The sequence below is a fragment of the Cucurbita maxima genome, unplaced genomic scaffold (assembly GCF_002738345.1).
Source record: "Cucurbita maxima cultivar Rimu unplaced genomic scaffold, Cmax_1.0 Cma_Scf00015, whole genome shotgun sequence".
Classification (NCBI taxonomy): domain Eukaryota; kingdom Viridiplantae; phylum Streptophyta; class Magnoliopsida; order Cucurbitales; family Cucurbitaceae; genus Cucurbita; species Cucurbita maxima.
In genome coordinates, this window is record NW_019272031.1 from 5,012,690 (window position 1) to 5,040,281 (window position 27,592).

The 27,592-nt window shown below is 37.5% G+C and overlaps 4 protein-coding genes and 1 non-coding gene across 6 annotated transcripts; 2 read left to right on the top strand and 3 right to left on the bottom strand.

Annotated features, from left to right (window-relative positions):
• The first annotated feature begins 5,003 nt into the window (after positions 1-5,003).
• LOC111490234 (H/ACA ribonucleoprotein complex subunit 2-like protein) lies at positions 5,004-6,906 on the top strand. Its single transcript, XM_023138776.1, has 4 exons — positions 5,004-5,249; positions 5,665-5,734; positions 6,075-6,180; positions 6,466-6,906. Exons 1-4 carry the CDS (start codon positions 5,108-5,110, stop codon positions 6,625-6,627), a joined length of 480 nt encoding a protein of 159 aa, XP_022994544.1. The 5' UTR covers positions 5,004-5,107; the 3' UTR covers positions 6,628-6,906.
• Positions 6,907-7,461: 555 nt separating this feature from the next.
• On the top strand, positions 7,462-11,020 carry LOC111490215 (serine/threonine-protein kinase 16-like). 2 transcript variants are annotated; one of them, XM_023138750.1, is made up of 7 exons: positions 7,462-7,672; positions 7,763-7,982; positions 8,237-8,379; positions 9,165-9,308; positions 9,512-9,697; positions 9,905-10,029; positions 10,392-11,020. In XM_023138750.1, the coding sequence occupies exons 2-7, from the start codon at positions 7,769-7,771 to the stop codon at positions 10,615-10,617; spliced, it is 1,038 nt and encodes a 345-aa protein (XP_022994518.1). In that variant the 5' UTR covers positions 7,462-7,672; positions 7,763-7,768; the 3' UTR covers positions 10,618-11,020. The 2 variants fall into 2 exon arrangements, with proteins under 2 accessions (XP_022994518.1, XP_022994519.1); XM_023138751.1 differs by having other exon boundaries at positions 7,462-7,618.
• A 1,057-nt stretch (positions 11,021-12,077) lies between these two features.
• LOC111489956 lies at positions 12,078-14,787 on the bottom strand. The gene is made up of 2 exons (XM_023138360.1): positions 14,262-14,787; positions 12,078-12,433 (listed from the first exon to the last, which is right to left on the bottom strand). The coding sequence occupies exon 1, from the start codon at positions 14,785-14,787 to the stop codon at positions 14,266-14,268; it is 522 nt and encodes a 173-aa protein (XP_022994128.1). The 3' UTR covers positions 12,078-12,433; positions 14,262-14,265.
• A 424-nt stretch (positions 14,788-15,211) lies between these two features.
• TRNAT-CGU lies at positions 15,212-15,283 on the bottom strand. Its single transcript has one exon. It is a non-coding gene; the product is annotated as a tRNA-Thr (tRNA).
• Positions 15,284-15,607: 324 nt separating this feature from the next.
• On the bottom strand, positions 15,608-20,373 carry LOC111490054 (protein LONGIFOLIA 1-like). The gene is made up of 5 exons (XM_023138501.1): positions 20,060-20,373; positions 19,451-19,515; positions 17,259-19,316; positions 17,030-17,150; positions 15,608-16,658 (listed from the first exon to the last, which is right to left on the bottom strand). Exons 1-5 carry the CDS (start codon positions 20,202-20,204, stop codon positions 15,841-15,843), a joined length of 3,207 nt encoding a protein of 1,068 aa, XP_022994269.1. The 5' UTR covers positions 20,205-20,373; the 3' UTR covers positions 15,608-15,840.
• Between the last annotated feature and the right edge of the window lie 7,219 nt (positions 20,374-27,592).

Below are 27,592 nucleotides of genomic sequence, written 5' to 3' on the forward strand. Positions count from 1 at the left end.
TTTTTTTTTTTTTTTTTTTTTTTTTTTTTTTTTTTTTTTTTTTTTTTTTTTTTTTTTTTTTTTTTTTTTTTTTTTTTTTTTTTTTTTTTTTTTTTAATATAAACGCATTCTATGGTTGGAGTTGTTAAAGGATAAAATATATTTTATTCATTTATTATTTTATTCTTTTTAATGTTTTTTCCATATTATTTACTATTTACTATATTTTCTTATTAGGTAAATGATTATAAATAAAGAAATTTCTTCCAACATACTCAAAACCAAAATTGAAGGCCGGTAAAGGGAAGATTTCAAGAGGGTGTCCCCTTCCCAACTCCCCAAATGTAAAGCCTTTCAAAAATTTCTTTTCTTGTATATATATAACAAGCCTCCTTTATCTTTTTCAGTTGGCTATGGTGTTTGTTAGAAAAACGGACAGTGAAAGAGATAAGAACAGATAGAATAAATGAATGCGGCAGTACTTTATTATTGTCTATGCAATTTTCACCAGAAATAGTAAATCATCCAAATCTAGAAAAATTCAAATCTACTAACAATTTCGGTAATTTGAATATTTGAATCATTTCTCATGAATCATATCTTTTTGAATACTTTGAATCATATCTGACAGCAACAAGCCTCTTTATCATTTTGGTGGCTTTGTTTTATTTTCATTCCATCCAATATCAAGGTGATTCAACCTCCATTTCTTCATCACTATTTTTCTCTTCTTCTTATATCTTGTTTCTGTAGCATCATTAGCTTCTCACGCAAAGTTTATTTTTGTTGTAATGTTTGTTTTTGTGTAGCTGGGGTTGCATACGGAAGAACCTATCCTCCTCTTAAAACCCGGTTTGAAACACTAAAGGCAAGAGAGGGGGTGGATAAACAAGATCTGGGATTGGTAAAACAGCAACCTCATCACCATACTTTTCCCACTACAATCCACTCTTTCCATCGTTTCTTTCCACAACATTATCAAAACTTGATTTACAGAAGAAGAGGTTTCAATCATGCTCCACATCTACTTCATACCAAAACATCTACCCTTGTATCTTTTAATGCTGACTATTTTGTCGCTAAACCTCATCCTCCAAAGAATAACTGACCCACTAACTCTCTCTCTCTAATTATTGTACTAAACTGGTTGGGAAGATAGCCTTTTTAAATTTTAGAAGATTAGAAGAGATAAATAGGTAGCTTAGTTATGTTTCAGTCGCGAAAGATATAGAAGAGATGAATAGGGGTATTATAATATTTCCCATATATCAATGCCATATATTCATTCCCATCCCTTTGAAAATATTTTCAAGATACCCCTACATTCTAACCAGGGGATCCTCCGAATCGGTTTAAGATTCAAATAAAATCAAACCCAACGAAACCTCGTTGAAAACAAATTGATCCATGGAATACTACTAATAAGATATTATGTTAAAGTTTTAAAACTGTTGGATAGTTTAAAATCTATGATCTGATTCGCTCCATTAAGTGTGTTAGATGTATGTGTGTGTATATATATAAATAGCAATAATTGGATTAAGAATATAGTTTGTCCTTTTGCTGGGCACTCAGAAAAGGGGAGCAACGATGCATGTAACCATCTCCATAAATTCCAAAACTTGTATACTTTATATATTTTAATGAGGTGATCGAGTGGTTCGGTCTGCTAAGGAATATAACCTTTTCTCTTCTTTTGGAATTGCTTTTTACAAAACTTTTCCAAGCCCCCAACTCCTAAAATTCTAAATCTTCGAAACTTTGGAGTGGAAAGACTTGAGGGGGTCATTGTTTATAGGGATATAGAGTTGGAGATGATGAATCCCCCTACCTTTTGTTTTGGTCTACCACTCATTTGATATATATGTATTAATATAATAGTGGGTTTGGATTTTGCGGTTTAGAAAGATGACTAAGAAAGAAGTCGAGGAAATGAGAGAGCAGCTGCATATGGTAAGCTCTTTATGGCCTGGGATTCTGGAAAAGGGTATTAGTCACACCATAAATTAAACTTTATTCAAATTATTGCCTGCACTTTCATCTCTGAAACTTCCAACTTTGCCAACTCTAACGTCCAATATCTAACTAAACTAATCATTTTAATACCACGCTTCGATAATGGTTGCTCAAAGTTCGTATACTTTCTTACACATCATCGCCTCCATTTTCTCTAAAGAATCAGCCATACACACACATAGCTTTAGCATCTCATCATCTCATCAACTATATCCATCGAAGATGTAGTCAAAGTCACTAAAGTGTCGAATAAAGATGTAGTCAAAGTCATCAGAGAAAGGAGTTGAGTCTCGATTAAAGGGAGGCTGTTTGAGAGCTCCATAAGCCTAAGGAGAGACTTATAGTGTACTTTGTTCGAGGGGAGGATTGTTGACAATTGTTGGGAGGGAATCTCACATTGGTTAATTTAGAAAACGATCATAGGTTTATATGTAACAAATACATCTCCATTGATACGAGGTCTTTTGTGAAGGCCAATGGTGACCGAATGTGCTGTTTGGCCATTGCGTGATTACCCACGCTAATTCTAATTCTTTTATGTCAAAAGTCTACAAAAACCTAAATTCTAATATCAACTATAACTATTTAAATTTGGAGGATTCTTACATAATGCACATCATTTACAATTATGAACTCCAAAAATAAAATATGGTAGAAGAGTGTATAGCTAAAAAAGAAAAATATATTATTTAAAAAAGAGATATCCTCGAAAGTAAATCATGGTATGAAAATAAAAAAATAATAATAATCACAATAACACGCTTAGAACCACTTCGTATAAAGCATGTGGTAGTCGTATAAATGGTCTCATGGAGGAGCTCCGTTTTACATTTATATTTCAGTCTAGAACAGGAAACTGATCCTAACTAGAAAGAGAAGAGAGAGAAGATGCGTTGGTTTGAAAATTGCATTAAAGCACGTCGGTTGTGGGAATTAGAGGATGGAGAAGAAGGTGGCGGCGGCGGCGGCGGCGGAGGGCAATCGGAGGCGGCGGTGGCAGCTGCAGAGATGGTGGAGGAATGGAAGGAGATGATAGTGGCATTCTGCGTGTCGTCGGTCATAGCCATCGCTACGGTATCCGTGCAGATAGAAAAAAAACTGCCTCGCGTGTTTAACTTTCTATCGCTCACTCTGTTGCTGTGTTTTGGTTTTGTGGCGTTTGGGAAGATGACCAAGTCCATTTTGAAAAGAGTGTCGCGGATTCTGTACTGTGTGGGCGGGGTTTTGGGTGTCACGGCGTTGTTCATAGCCACTGCAATTCCGTATGCCTCATATTTTCAGATCATCATCTTCCTCATTTACTTAATCTTCTGGTTGATGTTCGTGTTGGTCGCCCACAAGTCTTCTTCTTCCGTTCCCCTTTGAGATATCAACCTCCTCCACCAAAAACTTTGTTTTGTTTATATACTTCTCTCCCTTCTCCTTCCACGTAAATACTATGAATTCAATCACTATTGTTGTAGGGAGGAATGAATTAATAATATGGCATGGGATAGTCCACAAACCCCACTTCCTAGTTAGTGATTTGATGGGATGAAATCTTGTTCAACCATTACACTATTGTTATGATTATTATGGTTAGGGCGACCCACACGTGTGTCGTGACCATAACCCTAACAAAGCAAGTCAAGAACGACACGAGACTAAACATAACGCAGAAGAACCAGGGGAAAGAAAAATTAAGGGTCTAATCAATCAATTCTTTCTTAATTTTTTGTCCTAATAAATTTAATCATTTAATTTATTTTCTTCAACTTTTTGGTTGTATATGATTTCGGTGCAAAAGAAGGTGAAAATGATTGATGTTGAATGAACTAATTAATAAATAGTAAGGCATGGGATAGTCCACAAATCCCACTTCCTAGTTAGTGATTCGATGGGATGAAATCTGGTCCAAACATTACATTATTGTTACTACTTCTAATATTATTATTATTGTCCACATCAAAACAAAACACCCAAATCTCGGAGGATTCACAATAGATATGTGCTGTTATTATTATTTTTAATTCTATGTAGTATGTAGTTTTGAACAACATTTTCAACCATTTCACATAAAATTTATTTTTATAAAAAAGATATATTGTCACGTAGATGTGTGGATATTTAAGTAAGATTCCACATCGGTGGGAAAGGAGAACGAAACATTATTTAATAAAGGTGTGGAAACCTCTCCCTAACAAACTCATTTAAAAGCTTTGAGGGGAAGTCCGAAAGAAAAAGTCCGAAGAGGACAATATATGCTAGCGGTGGGCTTGGGCTGTTATAATGGTATTAAAGCCAGACGCTAGGCGATGTGCCAGCAAGAAGGCTGAGCCCAAAAGGGAGGAGGGGGGAGAGGACGTTGGCCCCAAGAGGGGTGGATTGAGGGGGTCCCACATCGATTAGAGAAGGGAATGAGTGCTAGCGAGGACGCTGGACCACGAAGGGATGAGATTCCAAAACATTGTTTATAAGGGTGTGAAAACATCTCCCTAGCCTACATCTTTTTAAAACTTTGAAGGAAAATCCAAAAGGAAAAACACAAAGAGAACAACACCAGTCTTACCATTCAGAAATCCATACCCAAAGAAGGATATATAATTACACAATTATAGTTGATGTGAAACTTGGGAGTTGCGTGTGCTTTTTACCAAAACCTTTGGAGTAAAGAAGTTAGAAAGACTTTTGAGAGTGCACGAGTCTTATTTATATAAGAATGTTGAGTTGGCAAAATGGGCTTTTGAGATTGCATGCCTCTTTGTTTTTTTTTATTTTTCTTTTTAAAAATAATATAAATTATAGAATCAATTCGATGATATAGTGGTGGTGGAGAAAGCAATTATAAAATGTAATTTAATTTAATTTTTAAGAAAAGGCCATAATCTTCTTAGCCCCAAGAACCCACTCTTATTGGGCCTTTTAAAGCCCAACCAATCGGGTCCACGAAAAGAATATCATTGGGCTAAAGCGTGCGAAAGCTTTGCACGTGGGGACTGGTTTTGCACCCAGTCTCCCCCTCTTAAACCCTAGTAATAAAGATGGGGCGGAAGCCAGAATCCCGAGCAGACGCCCATATACGTCCTCCTCACAAATCCCTCTTAGCTCCGGCAGTTCTATTTCATCCAACCCAATGGTGAGTGACAGCGAAGCAGAGAAGTCGCATCTGAAGGACAAAGAAAAGGAGAAGAAGAAGCTGTTGGCTCTTGCACCAATTGCTAAACCCCTTGCCGGCAAGAAGCTCTGCAAGCGCACCCTAAAGCTTGTTCGTAAAGGTATTCCATCTCTTTTCTCGATGTGTACTGGAGGCCTTGCTGCTTGTTTGTACGAATTTTGAGCTCGAATTACTTTTATTGTTTCTTTTGCCGTCATTCCATGGGGATTACTCCTTGTATCTGTAAACTGGTAATGAACCAGAGTGATACATTTATGTTTCTTGCTTGGCTAAGGGTAGCTCATTTAATCACGATCGTGTCGGTGCCTTTTATGCCATTTGATAGTAAAGTATATTGTATTCGAAAGCAGCGAATGAGTGTCCGCATAAGGGGATTGATTTTATTTGGTTTGTACTTGTTAATATTCATTTTGGCATCGTTCTTTGTATGGCCTGGTTTCTGTCCTTTCATTTTCTTGCTTCATAAATGTGATTTTTATATTAAATATACATAAGTTGCGTTCTTGTTCTTTCAGCTGCTGAATACAAGTGCTTGAAGCGGGGGGTGAAGGAGGTGGTCAAAAGCATAAGGCGCGGACAAAAAGGGTAATTTCCGCAATGTTTTTTATTTATCTTACTTTTAGTCTATTGGGGATTTGTATTATGCTAAAGATATAACAATGGGAATGTGGGTCTTGCAAATGGGCAAGGAAGGAAGAATACTGAATGTCATACCATTGAGTATAGTAGCTGTGCTATGGATTTGTTTGTTACATGGACAATATATTTCCAATAGCTTTTTTTAGGTACATTATGATATGTTTTTGGATGGATTAAAATCAAAAGAAGCCTTTACAACATTATACTTCGTATGTAATACCTTAAATTCCTTCTACTGTATGGTATTTTTAATTGCTTTGCCCTCCTTTTGTTTTATACAATGCAGGTTTTGTGTAATAGCTGGAAACATATCCCCCATTGATGTGATCACTCATGTTCCAATCTTATGTGAAGAGGCAGACATTCGCTACGTTTATGTTCCTTCCAAGGAAGTAAGTGATTGTTCATGTTCTAATCTATGGGAATGTCTGCTTTTTAGTTTTTGGTGTGATATGCAAAGTAGTTGAGAAAGGAGAGAAGTGATGGCTACCAATTTGTTCATTGCTCGTGGATCAGTTCTTAATTTTATCCTTATGCTATGTCATTGTTACTTGAGTTTTAAGTTTGACATGATTCAATTTCCATAGCACCTTCTAAGTTTTCTCGACCACAATTTGCCATGATTATCCGTTCCTTGTGATAATAACAAAAGGTGTTTAATCACGTGTGTTCTTCAGGATCTTGCCAATGCCGGGTCGACCAAGAGGCCAACATGTTGTGTTCTGATACAAACTAAGCCAAACAAAGGGGAGCTTGGATCAACTGAACAAGAGAAACTCAAGGCTGAGTTTGACCAAGTTGTAGCAGAAGTATCGGAACTTACAAGTAGTATTTTCTGAAGGGTAAAAGCCATTGTTCTTTAACTTACCCTCAATGTACCTGTAGCTTTCTTCTGCGAATTGGTTAGTAGTGTACTCTGTTTCACTTAAAATTTGATTGGCCTATGCCATTTCTACTGCAACCTTCTATCTCCGTTGATATTTTCCATCTAGTCCAGTAGTCACGTTTGAACATTCTTAGTTTCTCAGACTGCGCAGAATCCAGTCGGTGGATTGATATTCTTTTAAGAAACTGAGTGATTCAATAGAATTGGCCAGAGAACATAGCCTTATTAAGTAGTGGAATCAATTATGTGTTGCAAGAACTTGGATAAATGCTGCATCATTTGATATGCAGCCATGTGTATCTAATGGACGGTCCAAACCACCTCTTTGAAGCAATGGTTAAAGGGCCTTGCAGTTGGATTAAATTTCTCTAAAATTAGACGTCGGGTCCAATGCAAGTTTTCAATTCTTATTCTGTTCATCAATTTCTGTTGCCGTGGCATTTGTGGAATAGTTTTTACGAAGATGGTGTATGTATACAATCCAAATTATAATCCATTAATCCAAATTATAATCCTTTTAATGTATTGTATATCGCTGGAATTCCATCCATAGTGACGAACTATATTTGAAATTATTCTTTAATTATGTGTAATGGCCTTTTTCCTCGAAACAATTGGACATAAGATTTAAATTGATTTTTAGTATTTTGAATTTAACCCTATAACATACTTTTTGAAGTTAATAGAATATGAATATTTTTAAAAGGAGAGACTTGGAATTTAATAAAAAAGAAAAAAAAGGGGGAAAGAAGTTCAAGTACATGTTCTGTGCTAAAAGGGAAAAATAATTTTGTGGGAGTATGGGCGGGCAGTGGTTGCGTTGAGTGTGCCAAAAGCCGCAGTGAATCCATGTAATAGCGTGACACACCCAACAAGTCTCTGCTCCCACAGGTCAAAGACCAAGCAACCCTCCTGCAAAGCTTCAGGGCAAATGTATATATAGGGTAACGTAAATCGCACTTTCAGTTCCCGATCCTTTTCAATTTACATGAAGTCAGGTTTTCAATCTGCCTTGATTTCATCACTCCATCCATAGATTCAAAGAATTTTCAACCCTTCTGAATCTGTATGCTTTGCTCTCGCTAAAGGGGGAAATGGGCTGCTCCTTTTCTGGCTTGAATGCTCTGTACGATGCTGTCAATGGCGGCGGAGACATTTGGATCAACGAGAATCGGTTTAGGATCGTGAGGCAGCTCGGAGAAGGTGGGTTTGCCTTTGTGTTTTTGGTCAAAGAGGTTATTTCCGACTCGTCTTCAGCCTCTGGCGGAGGTCTCGCCAAGAAATTGAAGGACCCATCTCGTCTTTCTGGTCTGCTTCCTTTCCGTAATCTGTGTTTTTTGAATCCCTCGTTGCGTTGTCTGATTTGGGCCCTTTTGAAATGGACCTAGAAATGCTTCACTTTGATTCTCCGCGATTTAAATTTGGGTTCGGTGTTGGGTGTTTTGAATTTGTCTAAAGATATGAGCAATTTTTGCGGCCACTGGGTTCCAATGTTGTCTCTTGCTCTTTGTTGTTGATTTTTAGTTTTTGCTTTCTGCCCAATGAGTTCGATTCTTCTGTAGGTGATGGCACTTATGCTTTAAAAAAGGTACTGATTCAGAGCAGTGAACAATTGGAGCTGGTGAGGGAGGAGATACGTGTTTCGTCGCTTTTTAGTCATCCCAATCTACTTCCACTTCTTGACCATGCTATAATTGCAGTTAAGGTAGTGGCTGGAGATGGTTTTGCTATGTCTGCTTTGAGTTATGAGTAATTGTATTCTCTTAGATAAATTTCTACTTTCTGTGGTGTTACTCGACTTTGGCTACTAGTTTTAGTGTCAAACAGCAATAATGAAACTTTGGTTCATCTTGTCTCATATCTGAATGTGAGCTTTTCATTGGAGATTATGTGCTAACACTCATGCATAGGGCATCTGCACATCTATAGCTCTTGAAACTTTTCATATCCAATTATAGAAGTAATTTCATAGTTTTAAATCTTTTGATCTCTTCGTTCCTACCAGTTTTGAAGGTTGTAGATTGCTACTTATGCCAAATTTTTTTGAAATGGAATCATAATATCCTTGTCGAAGTAGGAAGTGAAAGGAACTCCTATAAAGGGACATCCTCCTGGCAGACGTTAGTATCTTGCTTTCAATTAATAGAACAAAAAGTTTATCTTCTACACTTCTTGTATGGACTAGGGTTGGATGGATTGATTAATATTGGTTAGCAAATCTAGTATCTTTTCTAAATGCAAACTTTTGGACTTCACCTGTCATTACAATGTTGCAATGTCTAATGAAACTCAAAACTTGTTCTGCTGCTGAAAAGTCAACATTCTTTTTAGTTTAAAAGGCTTACTTTCTGACTCTTATGATTATATGTTTTTGAGTTAGTGCAGACATTATCACTTATGCTTCTGGTTCAAGTAAATAATTGCGATCAACTATCCTTAACCTCTAGTATAGTATTGCCATTGACCCTTTTTTCTTTTGTTATGGGATAGTCATCTACTGAAGGATCTGTAAAACATGAAGCCTACTTATTATTTCCAGTTCACTTGGATGGAACATTACTGGACAATGCCCAGACCATGAAGGCTAAGAAGGAATTCTTTTCTACTGTGGATGTCCTGGAAATATTTCGCCAGGTAATTGCTATCCATTGTTGCTTTTTAGTTGTCACCTAAAGGAGTAAATTCTGAACGCTGTAAATGGTGCCTTTGCTCCAAGTGATGTTGAAGTTACCATGGAACGTTCCTACTTATCCTCATCCCTGTCATAGTTGGTTAAATTTTCACGAGTTTTCTTAAAACCAGTTCATTTAAAAAAAAAAAAAAAAACCCTTCTGCAGCTCTGTGCAGGGCTTAAGCATATGCACAGTAGTGAGCCTCCTTATGCACACAATGATGTGAAGCCTGGCAATGTTCTTTTAACTCATAGAAAAGGAAAGTCACCTCATGCAATATTGATGGATTTTGGCAGTGCTCGACCTGCTAGAAGTGAAATTCATTCTCGTTCAGAGGCACTCCAATTGCAGGTTATTGATTCTACTTCTTTCTTTTCCCATACTAATTAGTAATTACTATTAACAGGATCTTCTCGTATTCTGCCGCGATAATTATACAATGTAGTTCTTTATGGGTTTCTTGCAAGAGAACTAATAGATCTTCAGACATCATTACCCTTAATTTCACAGTAAAATTCCATACTAAATTTAGTGAACTTAATCTCATTTGTTTTATAGGAATGGGCATCTGAGCATTGTTCGGCACCTTTCCGAGCACCAGAGCTATGGGATTGTCCAAGCCATGCAGACATCGATGAGAGGACTGATATCTGGTCACTGGGATGTACTTTGTATGCAATAATGTGAGTAGTAATAATTTTCCTTGGAGTTTATTGAAATCATCTCAATTTTTTTGGAGAATGCGATAGTATGCTCGTACAATGATGAGAAAACAAATCTGCTAGTGGCGATCATAGAAAACAAAACTGCCATTTCTCACCAACAAGCCTTTAGTTAAATGTACAGTAACTTCACGGCCTGAACCAAATATGAAAAGTACCATTTAAATGTGGGTTAGCTTATGAAATAGTTATAATCTAGGAAGAAACTGAGCCAAATGCTACCACGTGATCTCAAATGGTTAGTTATTTGGATGTAGTGCATCAAATTTCACCACATCATTCATATATAAACTAAAATTTACTGGGTAACTTCTCATGATTAGGTATGGGGTATCTCCATTTGAGTATGCACTTGGAGAATCTGGTGGAAGCCTTCAATTGGCAATTGTAAATGCACAAATCAAATGGCCAGCAGGACCTAATCCTCCATATCCTGATGCTCTCCATCAGTTTATAAAATGGATGCTTCAGCCGCAGGCTGCAGTTCGACCTCGGATCGATGATATCGTCCTCCATGTTGACAAGTTGATTGCGAAGTTTTCTAATTAGAAAAACTGGTCAGGAAACAAAAGTTGATAGTTATACACATTTCCGGCAACTTTTGTGCCTCGATTCGTAAAACGCCAATTTAATCAGGTACAATTTGTTATCTGGAGGTTATTTTTCTGTTATCTAGCAGTAGCTGAGAATTGATTCAAGTTCTTTCCTCCTTTTATGCCCTTCAAAATTCTGTGAATCCCTCAAACTTCCATCTAGTTTCTAGAACTGCAGTGTACTTACTGGGATTGTTGATATGATAGTCTGAAAATTAAAGGAGGCGTATGTATAAGTGAGAACAAGAATCTACCATTAGTTTAGATTGGAGGTCAATATTTGTTGTCAAAAGTAGTTTAGGAGGATAGACGATATGTTTAGTTTACAAGAAATGATGCAGTACATGAGTTTGCATGCCCGTGCCAATTTCAAGTTTTTACTCCTTAGCCTATTGCATAACGTTGTATGTGCGAGGATTAGAAAGATTAGATAAACTGTGAGGGGATGCATATACAGTCTTTATAGTACCATCTTTAGTAAATATAGTAAGAGAATAAAACTAGAAAGAAGTTTTTCTAAACATTCCATTAACTTGTTACCAATGGTATTCCTTAAAAATGGCATGTGTCAAATTATCAAATTTGAATATTTTTCAAAATATCAACCTAAGATATTGCTAAATGCTTTTAGTGACCTAATTAAGGTATTCACGGGAGAGGTTGGATTGTAAGGTCTTATGTACATCGCTATATATTTTTTCCTTCTCTATTTTAGTCTTAGATTGGTCTTCATTGAATAGTCTTAGATTGGTCTTCATTGAAGTCTTAGATTGGTCTTCATTGAATACTAAAATGAGAAAGCAGTTTTTATGGTTGTTGAGCCGTTCTCTTATTATCATAAAAAAAGAACATGGAGCATAACTCAATTTTTCCGCATAATATTTTTAGTGGCACGATTAGGGTCTTGAAGGGTTTGGTTTGTGAGGTCTTATACACATTGCTACAAATTTTTTTCTTCCCAATTTTAATCTTAGTATAATCTCTAGTGAATATTATAAGAGACAAAAATGAAGAGGAAAAAAACTTTTCTAAATGTTCCAATGACTTTTTGAGAAACGAAAATAAATTGTCAATGATACCCCTATGAAAATTGACCAAAAAATAACCCAGTTTGGGTTGCAAGGTCTTATCACTCCAATTTAGTCTTTGTACCATCTCTTGTGATTATATTACGTGAATAACAACACTTGTTTGAAACAAAAAAGGTTGTCAATGTTACCCCGGTAGAAAATGACATGAGAATGAAAACATTTTGGGGTTGTTTTAAAATGTCTACTAGGAAGAACGTTTTGTTCCCCTCTCCAACCGACGTGTGTCTCACCAACAATGTGACATGACTGAAGTACAAACACATAACAAAAAATAAAAATAAAAATAAAAACAAAACAAACAAACAAACAGGAATTCGAGGGGGTATACTTTACTGGTGGCAAATCCCATGTCTTGTATTATTGTATAGGCTGGGCTACAAACTATGCCAACTTAATCCACTCTCAGGTTGAAACTGAAAGAGAGGCAGAATGGAAGATTACAAGCTGGAGAAAATATTTCCCAAAGAACAACGAACCTGGTAAAATTTCCTAAATTATTAATGGTTATTTACAGGAATCTGCAACCAAGTTGACAATTATTAGACAACCACTAGTACTACAACTCTTGGGATAAGAATGCTGAGAATAACAGTAACAAAAGTTACGCAGAAGATAGTAAAAAAGGAAAGAATCCATGCCGCAGCAAGTAGGCCATGAACATCTTATAAGAACCCATCGAACCTGATGAAAGAAGAACTCATTTATGTCAGAAAACTGGCACATACTATCATGAAAAACAATAGCATTACTGAAAAGTCATTTTAGTTCATAAAATTAATAAACAAGATCACATTTGTGTTCTTAATGAAATAAAATATTGATATCAAGATGTCCTTCATAAACAAGATGTGCCATTCTCTGAAACCTAAGCTTATGTCTTATGCTAATCTGCATTTAAAGACACTTAAAAATAAGAAAAAAGGGAAGTTATTCTCCACCATCCAAAAGAAATGCAATACATATTGCACGAATGGACATATTTTACAGAGAAACGCGGCATAACAAAGACCAAGAAAATGTGCGTATAGAGTATCTATAATAAAGTCCATCTTACATGCCTCAACCACATCCTCCATGGCACTTCACTACCACATACAAGCAACCAGATGATGAAAAGACGAGCATAAAATTTTAATAAAATCTCGGTATCACATTTTTCTCCACTAGTGTTCTTCATAGGGAAAATTCTATAATTCAAAGTTGCTTCCAATTAAAAATCTTTATACAGACAAAACGCTTTGTACACAACCACCATCAAAGCTTAATATTCTAAAATTTGTATGGAATTGGCTGCTAAAGGAAGTGCAGCCACAGTATCTTAACAGAACCACTTGTTCCCCTCCCCCAATCCTCCCACGACCAAAACTAATATTCGGCACGACAATAATGATCGAAGCTGAATGCTATCCACTTGAGTGCATGGGGTAAAGTATGCATTAAATCGAAGTAAAACTAATATGCAGTCATCATTGAACATCACCCTGCCTGCCTGGCAATGAATAGCCATATTTCTATACGGAACAGGACAACATCCACGCAGAATTCCTACAACTTCACATGAGATTGTTCAATTAATTAATAAAGGTCATAGCTTCCTTCTTCAACCTGACTTTCAGCGAAGGTAGTGGACATCACTAAATTATAGTAGAATTTTAGTGAATCTAATTTGAATACATCGCATATTTCCAAAGAACCCAGGAATGGAAGCCAAATCCTATAAGATCAAAAGAAAAGAGCCCTAACCATAAGGCCAAAACACTTCGTCCCGGCTAATTTAAGGAATGATCATGGTTTAAAAAAAAAAATACTCTCTCCATTGGAGTAAGACCTTTTGAGGAAGCCCAAAGCTAAGCCATGAGAGTTAATGCTCAAAGTGGACAATATCATACCATCGTGGAGAGTCCTGTTCATCTAACATGGTATCAAAGCCATGCCCTAAACTTAGTCGTGCCAATAAATTGGTAAATCTTCAAATGTCGAACAAAGGACTCCAAAAGAAGAGGAGTCGAACTTCATCAAAGGCATAATAAAAAATGACTAAGACTCCAAAAGAAAAAGGAGTTGAGCCTCAATTAAGGGGAGGTGTACTTTGTTCAAGGGGAGATGTTGGATGTGAAAGTCCCACATCGACTAATTTATGGAATGATTATGGGTTTATAATCCAGTAATACTATCTACATTGGCTTGAGACCTTTGGGAGCCTTTGGGGAAGCACAAAGCGAGAACTTAGGCTCAAAGTGTACAATATCATACCATTGTGGAGAGTTCTCTCCCTCTAACACAGCCTTCTTACCAATCTGCATTGACAATAAGCTGTAAAAGAACCTATGCCATTTAAAACAAGAATGATTTGTACACCAACAGCAAATGCACAACTTATGCAATTGGGGAAGATGGAACCAGTCAACCCCTTGAAGAACGGAACAGCAAGGGTATGCATACGGAGAGAAAAACCTAAACCCAAAGATGGCCACACACCAAACCGGTCGTCGGAGAGAAAAAGACTCACCTCACTACTTCTGATAACCACCTCCACGGGCATTAATATCCTCCTCGATTGCGGCAGTAAGATAAACTTTGGGGAAGTCGGCAGGGTCAAACTTAGTCTCCTTCATCATCTGCTCGATGTCAGGTTTCTTGAGGATGGTGCATCGAATTGGAGGGCGATTGCGACGCTGGTCGCGGCTGTAATACTTAATGTCGAAGACGGTTTCGGGATTGGAGGTGGGGACAATGGGTTTCTGCTTAGTAGTGGCGGGGCAAAAGAGCCTGTACTCTAAGGCGCTGGGGACGGCAGATCTGTACTCTGAATCTGCACAAGGGCCGGTGATCTCCCATGGCTTCTTGATGTAGCGCTTTAGGGTTTGGAAGAGGGAGGAGGAAGCTTTGGCCATGGAGAGAGAGAGGGGGGCAGGGGATGGGATGGGAACAACCCAAAATTCTTCCGACTTAAAAATAAAAATTTGTGAAATGATTTTGGATTTTTTTGTATGAAAGGTTATATACTGCAAACTTGGTTGGCAGTTGGCACACATGTAATTTTCAGTTTTTATTGATTTTATATTTCCTAGTTAAATTAATACCTTTTAAAAAAAAACTTTAATAAATTTTTAAAAATGCTTTTATACTAAAAATTTTAGTTTTTTATTTTTAAAATATTATTAATACCCTCCAACATTAACCTAAAATCTTTTAAATTTCATAAAATTTTAAAGGTGAGAAATTATATGTGAGAATTTTATTAATACATAATAACTATTTATAAAATGTTATTAAATTATTTATATAATATTCTAACTCAAAAACTCGGAGACTAAATTGAAAGACCAATTTTACAATTAAACATTTCAGTTGAGAATTTCTAAAACAAATATAAAATTGATGGACAAAGAATTAAAAAAAGGCCCAAGAATTGAGTCACCAAAACTTGCGGAATAAAGTATAAATAAAAACCAAAATAGCCCCCGGCGAGGATCGAACTCGCGACCTTTCGCTTACGAAGCGAACGCACTACCACTATGCTACGGAGGCAGCTGTGGGTACATGCATTCCTGTAGTTAACTTAACTATAAACATTACAAATTTCTGTTTTGTCCGGCGTTGTTCATTGGTGCTATATTGAAATTTCTCACTTTAGATGGATAAGCAATATATATATATTTTTATCGAATCTTGAAAGTTTTGATAGGATTATAGAAGCTCATTCTGAGGATTGATTATATTTACTTGTGTTGTTAAGACTTGAGGCTACTGCTTTGATTCAATTTCCGTTGTAATAGAAAATTGGATTGAGAAAAATAATGGGAGATGTTTTTGACAGTTTGTAGGAAGCAGAAGGAAAGCAAAAGGGAGAGGTGAAGAAAGAATAATATCAGATGCATACATATATTGATTCATCAGAATGTTCATGTTCACGTTCATGTTCATGGTTTGAAAACTTGTACACCATCTTTACAACACTTCTTAACCATTAGTCACAACGCTTCACAGCACTATCTATCTATATTGTAGGAAAAAATGAAAAATGAAGGTTCCATCACTATGAAATGCAAAATCAGATAGATGTGGAAAGGTTAAAGAAGAACCTGTCAAGTAAACAACTGTCTTCGTCTGCCTGACTTCGTGCGTAAAAGAGCAGCCTCAACGTATACGATTTCGTCAACTAAGTCTTTGAATATCAATCTTTCAACGTCTAAGACGACGTTGGAGATGTCGCCGAAGAAATCAGTCCAACTCTCAGATCTTTGCAACACATCCTCCATTAACATGTTTTTTAGACCGTCGTCCTGATCATCCAAGTTGCAATTGGGTGTCTTGGTTTGAAACTGTTTGATTTCGGCACATAGCTCCTTCAGAAGCGTTTGCGCACTAATAGATTTAGTTACTAGTTTTTTGGATGTTGTCCAGGGCTCTGGTGATGCAGCAACAACAGACAACTTTCTGCCAACAATCTCATTTACAACATCAAAAATGAGTTTGCGATGAGATTTCTCCTGCTTCAGTTTTGAATCTGCAACTTTCAGAGAGCTGCACTCATCCTTTCTTACCAAACTGCTCGTCTTGGTTTGCTCCAAAACGAAGAATAACTCAGGGTTGATCGGATGACCAGAAGGGTGGAGTTGAAATGTTGCCAGGCCCGAGCCTAGGTCCCGGAGTAAGAGGCCAGAGGCTAACAATATTTCAGATATGTATCTGTTATCTGGATCCGTATTCTCACATAATGATGCAATGTAATCTGTTTTTGCTTCATCATAGTGAGAGTTCAGGCGCCTGAGCTTCTGAACCAAGTTGTCGATGTTTTGCAGTTTCTTGCGGTTGATTTCCATGCTAAGACCAGGCTCCACACTGCTATCTGTGGCACTCCATTGATATTCACCACAATCTTCAGAGCCTAAAGCCCTATTGCCTGAAAGGTATGCATCAAAGTATTAGAACGGATTAAATTGAAACTTCCTCTCTCTTTCACAAAGGAAATGAAAAGTTGAGCTTAAATTTCTATGCTGCGGCTCAAGAGTGATATCATGATAAAGCTTCATCCACCGGAGCACAACAAAATGAATTTGCCAAACATTATAAAACCATAAAATATCCTGGCCTACATTCTAAATCTGACATATTTCAAGATTGATCATCAATAATTACCTCCCACCCTCTGTTAAAAATATGTCATCTTCATATTCACTTTTGAAAATGTGGGACGGTGGTACAGTGACTAAATTGTGAAATATTCAAATTGATTCAGAAAGGATTGTTGGTTTTGGTGACAGATTCTATCACCTTTGAGGGATTTTGATATCTGCTTAACAGGAGATGGCGATGGCTCCTCGTCTCTATACATAGAGGAATCGAGAATGGAAACCGGACTAGGATGTTCAAGAGCAGGAGTAGCAAGTTTTTCCTGCAAGCCACAAAATCAAAACTCAAATTTGAGTTCTGAAACAATTTAATGTATTATAGATTAGTTGCTGTAAATGCAGAGCAAAAAGAAAATGAATAGGTCACCTACATTTTCCCTTGAATGTGAATCTGAGTACTTTGAAGTCTTCATTTGTAAACCATGGCTACCATTAATGTCAGTAGGAAGTTCGCTGCTGGTGACTTCTATATCTGTCTTTGAGTCCAAGGATAAATTACTGTCAGACAGTTGAGATATGTCGTCTCCTTGGTTGCTCAAAGTTCTTGATTCATTACTTATCTCACTCAATTGGTCATCCATTTGGGACACATGCGGAGATTTTATTCTCAATTTTCCAACGTGAGAGCCCGAATCAGTTTCTTGTCTGTTGGATTTCCATTTAGTTTTGTTTGTGTCAGATGGAGGAGTTGGTGGTCGAGATCGTTTGTCTTGCTCAGCCTTCTTCTGCTGCAATCTTGGGCTCACAGACCCTGAGGTTTTTATTGAACTTACGGTGTTTTCCGTTGCCAAATGTTGAGGCTTTGAAGAAGAATGCGTTGGTCTTAGATTTTTTGCATTCTCTTTCTTTTTGGTGGAACTCGCACCAGAGCCCCTCCCACTATTTTCAGGAGATGTATCTTTAACTGCTCGGTTACCACTGGAGTTCTTTTTACCATGCGGGGCTTTCTGAAGCTTAGGGACACCAGGAAGGCCATCCATCTGAATAACTGATGAAGCTGGAATTCCAGATTTTTCCATAAGTTTTGCTGGTTTCATGATCACAATTGGAGATTCCCCACTCCTGGAAGAATCCTTTTGGCTCTTTTGCCGATTTCGTTCGCTCATCAACCTAGAATTAACACTACTGCTCTCACGTTTTGATTCATTCTCTCTTTGAGTTCCACTGTTACAAGGTTCCTCCTCCTTCCTAGTCTCCAAGAGCCCCTTTGATTGCATAGCGTCAAGGATCTGTTTCAGTGCTCTAAGATCTTTCCCTGATTGTTTAAACTCCAAGTCTTCCAATCTTTTTTCAATTTCGCTATAAACAGAAGGAAAGGGGTTAGACGATCCAGCTAATCCATTTAGGTGCTTCAGAGCAGGTTTATGAAAGGCTCTACTTCCATCCTGCTGCCTCCAAGGTGCAACTTCTACCGGAAACTTTGAATTTGGTATAGGTTTCATTACTAAATCAGGATTCTTCCATCGTGGAGAAGTTGGGCCTTTCAATGTGTTCCGAGGAGAGTCGGGAGTTCTAATTGGCCTCATTGAGCTTATGCCATCCAATGAGCCAACGAAGGGGTCACGTCTAACCTGAGCATCACTGGCCAAGGGTGAGCCTGGAAGTGCTTCCAATCCCATTAACTTTGCCACAACACTGGGGGGATGCTTTCGAGATCCCGACAGTTGTGGTGAATCAATAGATTTTTCACTTGAGCAATCGCTACCATTCAAGTTCTTTGAAAGTTTGTTTGATTTTAACATAGATTTGGAACCATGAATTGAACTCTCCCGGCTGTCCAATGAGAGTCTTGGAAAGTCTTTAAATTTCGGAGCTGACCGAATGGTATCTCGTGATTCAAAGGATAATCGCTCAACCTCTCTCCCATCATAAGAAAACCGAGGACCACCTCTAGAGAATGATTGCAAAAATCCATCTTTTACTTCGTGAGACAGTTTATCATGTTCTCCGACTTCATTGCAATACCATGGTGCATCTCGAAGTCTAGCAAGAACCAAAAGAGACTCCTTCAGATCAACAGGCATCTTTTGTTTCCAATTTGTATCATCTTTAGAAGCCCCATCTGTAGATTGGGATAGCTGTAAAGGCCTTGGAGAGTCTCTATGCTTCATAGAACGACTCCGTGCTTCGTCATTGGTATACATTTTGACTGATAACATTCTTGCTTCCCTATACATAGAATCCTTCACGACATCTCGCAGATCAAGGGGTTGCCTCCCCACACGGGGAGAGGTATTTGACTGGCTTGCTGCAGAATCTCTCAATGGCGTTCTTGATAAAAGTATCTGATCAAAGGAGGAAGCTTGCAACTGAGCTGTTTTGTTGTGCTCACCAGAGGACATGGAAGATGAGCAAGAGGAGAAAGAAGCTCTTGATAAATCTTTATTAAACCTTTGTTTGTCACTGGAACTCTCATTTAGAGACATGTCCTACAAGAACAAGATTCATAGATTACGATCCAGAATGAACTCAAAATTTCTGTACAGAACTTAAATGCTTAAACATATATGCAATTTAGTAAAGTACCGGGCTTAAAAAATGGCAGAGTAATTAGGAGACTTACAGTTGCCTCTGTCTGAAAGACATTGTATTCTTTCCCTGGGTTGCCAATATTTAGATGAGAAGTGCCTGTAGCAGACAAGATCGAAAAAAAGAATTGGCATGATATCAATTTGCATACCACTGGATTAATACGTAATAACGCTGAAATTATTAGATGATTAAAAAACTCATTTGGAGTGGTTGAATCAGAAGTAATCTAAATAAGGGATCGTCATTAGACACATGTTTATGAAGAGCATGATATGTTTTGTTTTGGTCTTAAACCAGACTACTTATAACTTGCGATTGTAAACCAAGGAATATCGATCCCCATATTTACGAAGTATTTTCCTCCAAAGAGCACCAATTACAGAGATATCCATAAAACAGTCGCAGAAGAGAAAGCAAAAGAATCACAAACTTAAATTCATTTCCTCCGTCCCCAAAACAAAAAAGAAAAGGAAACGATGTAGAGAAAGAAGTGGCATCTTCAACTCTTAAAAGAACTATGCATTGAAACAAGATATAACAAAGTGATGGAAACGTCATAAAGAAGATACAGTCCTTAGGCTGCTTGAGGTTTTTGTGGCAAACAGACAATAAACGAAAGCAAATTGAGATAGTGAAATACCAGGAGGAAGCCGCCTGTGCCTCAATTGTCTTCCACTGAGTATATGCTGACGATCAAACAACTGCAAAATCCCAGTCATGCATCCTATTTGCTTCTGCAGATCTGGATTTTCATCAGCTAAAGAATGCAGAAGCTTTGCAGCCATCTTCAGGTTCTTCTCTTTCACAACAAACTATGCCCTTCCCTCAGTTCAGTCATAGAAAGAACCACATACCAAAACAAAAAAGAACCCAAACCTAAGGCTACACAACAAGATAATGCCTAGTGAAATAAGTATTGTAATCAGCACTCCTTCAATCCAAAAAGAACAAAGCCCTTAGTTACTTGATAGAACAAACGCCTTTCTTCCCCACATTCTCCTGAGTTCTATTCAGTCCAAACCCCAAAAGAGATTCTTCGAAAGCCCATGCCCCTTGAGTTGCAGCATCTCCCAACAGATTCTCCACCGAAATACAAATTCCTTCTTGGGTTGTACGTACAAGACAGAAATATCAGATTTACACCTACTTACAGCTTCAGAAACAGTGCAATTTCCAGCAAGACCACCACTAATCACAATCATCAGCTCACAATGTAAAAGAAATCCCAATCCCACAAAAATTTCCACCCAAATCCCAAAATGCTCTTCTGGGTTCCTTACCAATTTCCCAAATCTCGATTCCTTGCAGCAAAGGAGAAGAATCCAGGAGCAGAGAGAGGGAATGGGTGAACCAGGAATGGCGAGCGAAGAAGAAATAGAAAGAGAGAGGTGAAAGAAAAGGTTGTGCAGATTTATGAAGGGATGTGAACAAGTATCTTAGAAGAACAAATGTAAGCACTTGGTTGTAGCTAGTAACATGGAAAATGAAGCTAATCAAACAAACGCAATTGGGGATTGCAACAAAAGAGCTTCTTCTTTTTTTCCTGGGATTCTTTTTAGAAGAGGAAATTGAGAGAGTGGGGGAAGAGAGAGAGAAAATGTGGGTCAGATGTTCTTCAGCTTCCTATCTTGGAATGAGTATGTGAGTGGGTCAAGAGCTGTGTATATGTGCATGTGAACTTGTCAGTACTCTCCCAGAGAGAGAGAGGAGGGAAGAGAGAAGGATTTTTAGTTGTATCCTCTTTCCTTTATCAAACTCTCGCTTTCATGTTTCAAGTTGCTACTTCCCTGAAACAGCCGGAGCTGATGATACTAATTAAAACAAGATGGCTTCAACATGAACAATGTGTACTAATAATAAATTTGAGAGCTTGGGTAGGTCCAAGTGTTCAACTTTATATTTTGGATATTTTTTTATTTAAGCAACTTGCTTATATTTAAATTTCAACCAAGCCAATGCCTAATATATCCATCTTAGATGAGAAATTAAAGCTTCATTTCCAAAAATAATAAAATGGAAAGAAAAAAAACTTGGAATTTTAATTTATTAGGTGAAATAATCTCAACTTACCGATAGATAAGGAGAGACATGTATATCAACTAGTTTGGGAAGTGTTTAAGAAATTGGACATGAATTTCTTTATGATGATAATAATAATAAATGTCAACACTTTAACACGGAAAACCAATAATATTTATTTAGAAAATAATTGAAAGTTGTTAAGACATCATGACATGGGCGCCATCATCTCCTCACAACCTCAAATAAGTCTTTGCTCATTGAAATATACAACAAATAATGTTGATTTTCATTCATTCTTTTGAATTAGGGAAAAATAATTGTAATAGTAAAAAAAGTTTGATGAAATCTAAAGTTGGGTTTTGTCCCGTTGTTCACATTGTTAGTTGAACTCATGAAAATGTCATGGGAAGATGGAAGAAAGGTTTTGCATGGCATGTGGGATGGGTTACAGAGATTAGGGCATCACCAACTAAACAATAATACCCATTTCCCATGGAACAATGCAATGAGTATGACGGTCCTTTAATATTGATATACGGTGACATTGTCAAAGCTCTCTCTTTGTCTCTTGGAATCCTGAACCAATAATATTTTATCATTTGGTTGATGCCCCTCAAAGGAGTGGAAGAATTAGGTAGGCCAACAGAGGTGGGGGCTTTCAACCCCACAACTTAATATATAACCAATAATTTCATCGAGAACTCTTTTTTTAGGGTACAAGAGAGAAGAATTCTGCATGATGGGATCTCTCTCTCTCTCTCTCTCTCTCTCTCTCGTCTTTGACTATACACAAAAGTTCGTGTTCACCTTGTTGCAATAAGGTTCGCACATTAATTTAGGTCACTTTTTTTAGTTGACTTTTCCCCCCTTTTAGTTCAACAATAAGTTAGGATAAAGATTGATTCAAAAGGAAATAAGAGGAAAAAGAAGATAGAAATTACTTGGAATTGTAAACCAATGATTGAAGTTGAAGTTTGTTGAAATAAAAAAGGGAAATTGGGGAAGAGGGCTTGAGTTGGCAAGGAGGAGGAGGATGCAGTTGGTTTGCCAGGCCATCTGAATCCAACAGCATCTTTTTGCTGCACATGATGAATCAACTATAATGCATATACTTTCTTACCATTGTTTTCTAGCAACAAATAATTCGCCTCTTTCAAATAATTGCAACACTTTTTTTTTTTTTCCCTTCTTTTTTTGATTTTAAACCGACTTAAAACATCATTCAATTGCTCAAAAGCTTCTCCCCTGGACCAATTTTAGAAACCCTATAAGACTTCACTAAATAGATTGGTTGGTGCATGTGTGTCTTTATTAAAGTTATGGGCCTTGCTCAAAGTTTAAGTTTGCTAAGTGGTTGGCTTCCAAAAGGGCAAAAAACTGTTCATAACTGTGAACATAAACCCAACTACCTCGACGTTACTTTGAAGGCTTCCCAGTTTGGCCCTTTTGGGATATCCAACTCCCTTCTTTCTTTACCATACAACATTCATATATATTTTTTTCATATCCCTTTTAAATTACTTTCTTTTTATTCAAGTGGATCATGTGTATTAAACACTGTCATAAGCCCTATTCTCTAGAACCAAGACCTATTCTCAATGTCTTGCTAATATTTTTAGGCTTGTTAGTTTATCTTTAGGTTTAGCATAGGCTATATAATGTCATTTTTTCTGCTGTTGAAAAATCAAGTTTTTTAGTGCAATATTGTATGTCTTGAGTGATTTTGGTGTTGTGAGTACATTTGTTCCGCTTTCGGCTCACAACAAGTGGTATCAGAGCCTTATTGTGGTATTTTGGGGTATTGTGAAAGCTTGTGCCTCATCGACCATTAGACGTGCTCACAATCGTGTTTATTCTCTTGAAATTTAATTTTCAAGAATTGTGTTTTTGAGTTTCATCCAGATTAATTATTGCAAATGGCAGAACCATCACGACGTGGATCGAGAGTGTGGAGTTCCAATCTCAAAGTAGAGAAATTTGATGGAACCAATAATTTTGGTGTTTGGCGAGGCGAAGTTAGCGATTTGCTGGTCATGCAAGACCTCGATGTTTCTCTCCAAGAAGAAATGCCTGAAGACATGACATAAGCAGAATGGACGAAATTAAATCGACAATCCTGTGGAATTATTCGATCTTGTCTTGGCAAGGATCAGAAATATCCATTTATGAAGGTTACCATGGCGAAAGAATTATGGGACAAGCTTGAAGCGAAATATATGAAGAAGAGTGTGGAAAATAAACTCTATTTGAAGAAGAAACTCTTCCGTTTTGACTACAAGGAAGACATCTCAATGGCTGAGCATTTGGATGATTTTAACAAAATCATCACTGATTTGCTCAATCTTGATGTTAAGATTGATGACGAGGACAAGACGTTGTTGTTATTAAACTCTTTGCCGGAATCATACGAGTTTTTAGTAACGACCCTACTACATGGAATCACTAATATTGATTTTGAAGATGTTTCAAATGCCTTAATAAACAATGAGATGCGGAAAAAGGAAAAGGAGACGTATCAAAGCTCTAGCTCAAACGTTCTCACTACTCATGGAAGGACTTCTAATTGGAAAAAGAACGAATGTGGAGAGTCTCGATTAAAGTCAAGAGGTAGATCTGACAATTGGAGAAAACTTGATAAAAATGAGTGTGCATTGTCGACAGAAAGGCCATTGGAAAAGGGATTGTTCGATCTTAAAAGAGAAGGGGTCGAAGTCCAATGTGGTTAGAGATGACGACACTGATACAGATGATGCCTTGACAATCTCCCTATCAGTCAGCCAAACCAGTGAATGGATTCTTGTTCTGGGTGCTCCTATCATATGTGTCCCAACAAAGAGATGTTTTTGGACTTCAAAAAGTTCAATGGTGGAGTTGTCTATATGGGCAATGATAGTACTTGCAAGATAATGGAAATCGGCTCAGTACAAATTAAGATATTTGATGGGGTTATACGAAAACTCAAAGAGGTGAGGTATGTCCCTGACTTGAAGAAAAATTTGATCTCACTTGGCGTTTTGGATGCGAGTGGTTATCGCATCATTTTGGAAGGAGGGAATTTGAAAGTAGCTCGTGGAGCTTTGGTGGCAATTACAGGAACTAGAAGAGGTAGCATATACTACCTCAACGGAACCACAATAATTGGGCATGCTGCTGTGGCAAGTTCGAAAGAACAAGACATATCAAAATTATGGCACATGCGACTCGAGCATGCTGGTGAGAATGCGCTTCAGACACTGGTGAACCAAGGAGTCCTTAAGGGTGCCACAACTGGAAGAATTGATTTCTGTGAACATTGTATATTTGGTAAACAAAAAAATGTGAAGTTTGGTACAGCTATACACCAAACAAAGGGCATTTTGGATTATGTTCACACTGATGTATGAGGTCCCACAAAGAATGTCTCATTGGGAGGAAAGAGGTGGTTCGTCACCTTTATTGATGACTACTCGAAGAGAGTTTGGATGTATCCCATGAGGCACAAAAACGAGGTTCTCCAAATCTTCCTAGAGTGGAAGAAAATGGTAGAGAATCAGATGGACAGGAAAATCAAAAGGCTGAGATCAGACAACAGGGGAGAATATACTTATGATCCATTCCTTAAAGTATGCCGAGATGAAGGGATCATTCGACACTTCACTGTTCCTGGTAAGCCACAACAAAATGGAGTTGCTGAGAGAATGAACCAGACATTAACAGAGAATGTTCGATGCATATTGTCTCAAGCAGGATTGAGTAAAGCATTTTGGACTGAGGCTCTCAGTTATGCAATTCACTTGGTGAATCGTTTACCTGTTTCTGGAAACGGTGGGAGAACTCCGCTTGAGGTATGGTCAGGTAGTCCTGTTAGTGATTACGATAAATTGCATGTGTTTGGGTGTCCTGTTTATTATCATGTAACAGACTCAAAGCTGGATCCTAGAGCAAAAAAAGCCAAGTTTATGGGCTTTAGCAAAGGTGTGAAGGGCTATAGGTTATGGTGTCCAGAAACAAGTAAGATTGTTAATAGTCGAGATGTGACATTGGATGAGTCTGGAATGTTTTTGCAGAAAATTGAAAATAATGACGAGGCATTGAAGCAGGTGGAGAAGGTGGTGTTCTCTCCTGATGTGGTTGCTCCTACCGAAGAACCTATTGATCAGGTAAATAATAACTTTGATGTCTTAGAACAGAAAGAGCAAAGTCTTGAGAAGCAAAGCCTTGTAAATGAAAGAGTGGAGGAACCTGAGTCAATCGCCAAGAATAGACCACGAAGGGTAATTCGAAAACCTGCAAGGTTTAATGATCCGATAGCATATGCTTTCTCTTTGATTGATGGAGTTCCTAACAGTTACAAAGATGCTATTCAGAGCCTGGATAGCTTACACTGGCAAGAGGCTGTGAATCAGGAGATAGCATCATTGGAGATAAATCAAACTTGGGATTTGGTACAACTTCCAAAAGGTAAGAAGGAAATTGGTTGTAAATGGGTTTTTGCAAAAAAGGAAGACCCTTTTGGTATACGTTATAAGGCTCGACTTGTGGCTAAAGGCTACGCACAAAAAGAAGGTATTGATTACAATGAAATTTTCTCACATGTGGTAAAACATTCTTCGATTCGAATTTTGTTGGCTTTGGTTGCTCAATTTAATCTTGAGCTTGCACAACTCGATGTAAAAACTGCCTTTTTGCATGGAGATTTGGAAGAAGAAATATATATGGCACAACCAGTTGGTTTCCGAGTAGTTGGACAACAACATTTAGTATGCAGATTGAAGAAATCTTTGTATGGCCTGAAGCAATCCCCTCGCCAATGGTATAAAAGGTTTGATCATTTCATGGTAGAGCATATGTATACTCATAGTCAATTTGACCATTGTGTGTATTATCGATGTCTCGATGATGGATCGTTTATTTACTTGCTCTTATATGTTGATGATATGTTAATTACTTCAAAGAGACAGGTGGAGATTGATAATCTCAAAGATGAGCTTTCTAAAACATTTGAAATGAAAGACTTAGGCAATGCAAAGAAAATACTTGGAATGAAGATAGAGCGAGATCGAAAAAAAGATACAGTCTGGTTGACTCAGTCTCAATATCTACGCAAGGTATTGTCAAGATTTAGTTTGAATGATTCAACCAAACCCGTTAGTACTCCACTTGCTCCTCATTTCAAGCTTAGTGCTTCCATGTGCCAAGTTCTGACGATGACAAAAGGTATATGGAGAACATTCCTTATACAAATGTTGTTGGTGCGTTGATGTATGCTATGGTGTGTACTCGACCTGATCTTTCACACGCAGTAAGCATGGTGAGTCGTTATATGCATAATCCTGGTAAAGAGCATTGGCAGGCTGTAAAATGGATTCTTAGGCACATTCTTGGCACTATTGATGTTGGTATTAAGTTTCAAAAACAAGAAATGTTTAATCTTGACAATCGTGTAGCTGGTTTTGTGGATTCTCATTATGCTGGTGATTTGGATAAGCGACGATCTACTACGGGATACTTATTTACTATGGATGGTGGACCTGTTTGTTAGCGTTCAACATTGCAGTCTACTGTTGCATTGTCTACCACTGAAGCAGAGTATATGGCAGTAACGAAAGCTTTTAAAGAAGCTATTTGGATGCATGGTTTGATCAATGACTTGGGTATTTTGCAGGGACATATAGATGTATTTTGTGATAGCCAGAGCGCTATTTTCTTGTCAAAAAATCAAGTCCATCATGCTCGTACAAAACACATTGATGTCCGTTTTCACTTTATTCGAGAAATTATTAGCAAAGGGGATATTCGTTTACTAAAAATTGGAACTGCTGATAACCCTGCTGATATGTTGACAAAGGTGATCGCTCGTGAAAAGTTCTGTCATTGTTTGGATCTCATCAACGTCGGAAGGAAGGAGTAGTGTGTTGACGTGATAACAACCTAATTCGCTATCAACTTGAAGATCTTATGACAAGGTGGAGATTGTTAAACATTGTCATAAGCCCTATTCTCTAGGACCAAGACCTATTCTCAAGGTCTTGCTAATAGGTTAGTTTATCTTTAGGTTTAGCAGAAGGCTAATAATGTCATTCTTTCTGCTGTTGAAAAATCAAGTTTTTGAGTGCAATATTGTATGTCTTGAGTGATTTTGGTGCTGTGAGTATATTTGTTCCGCTTTCGG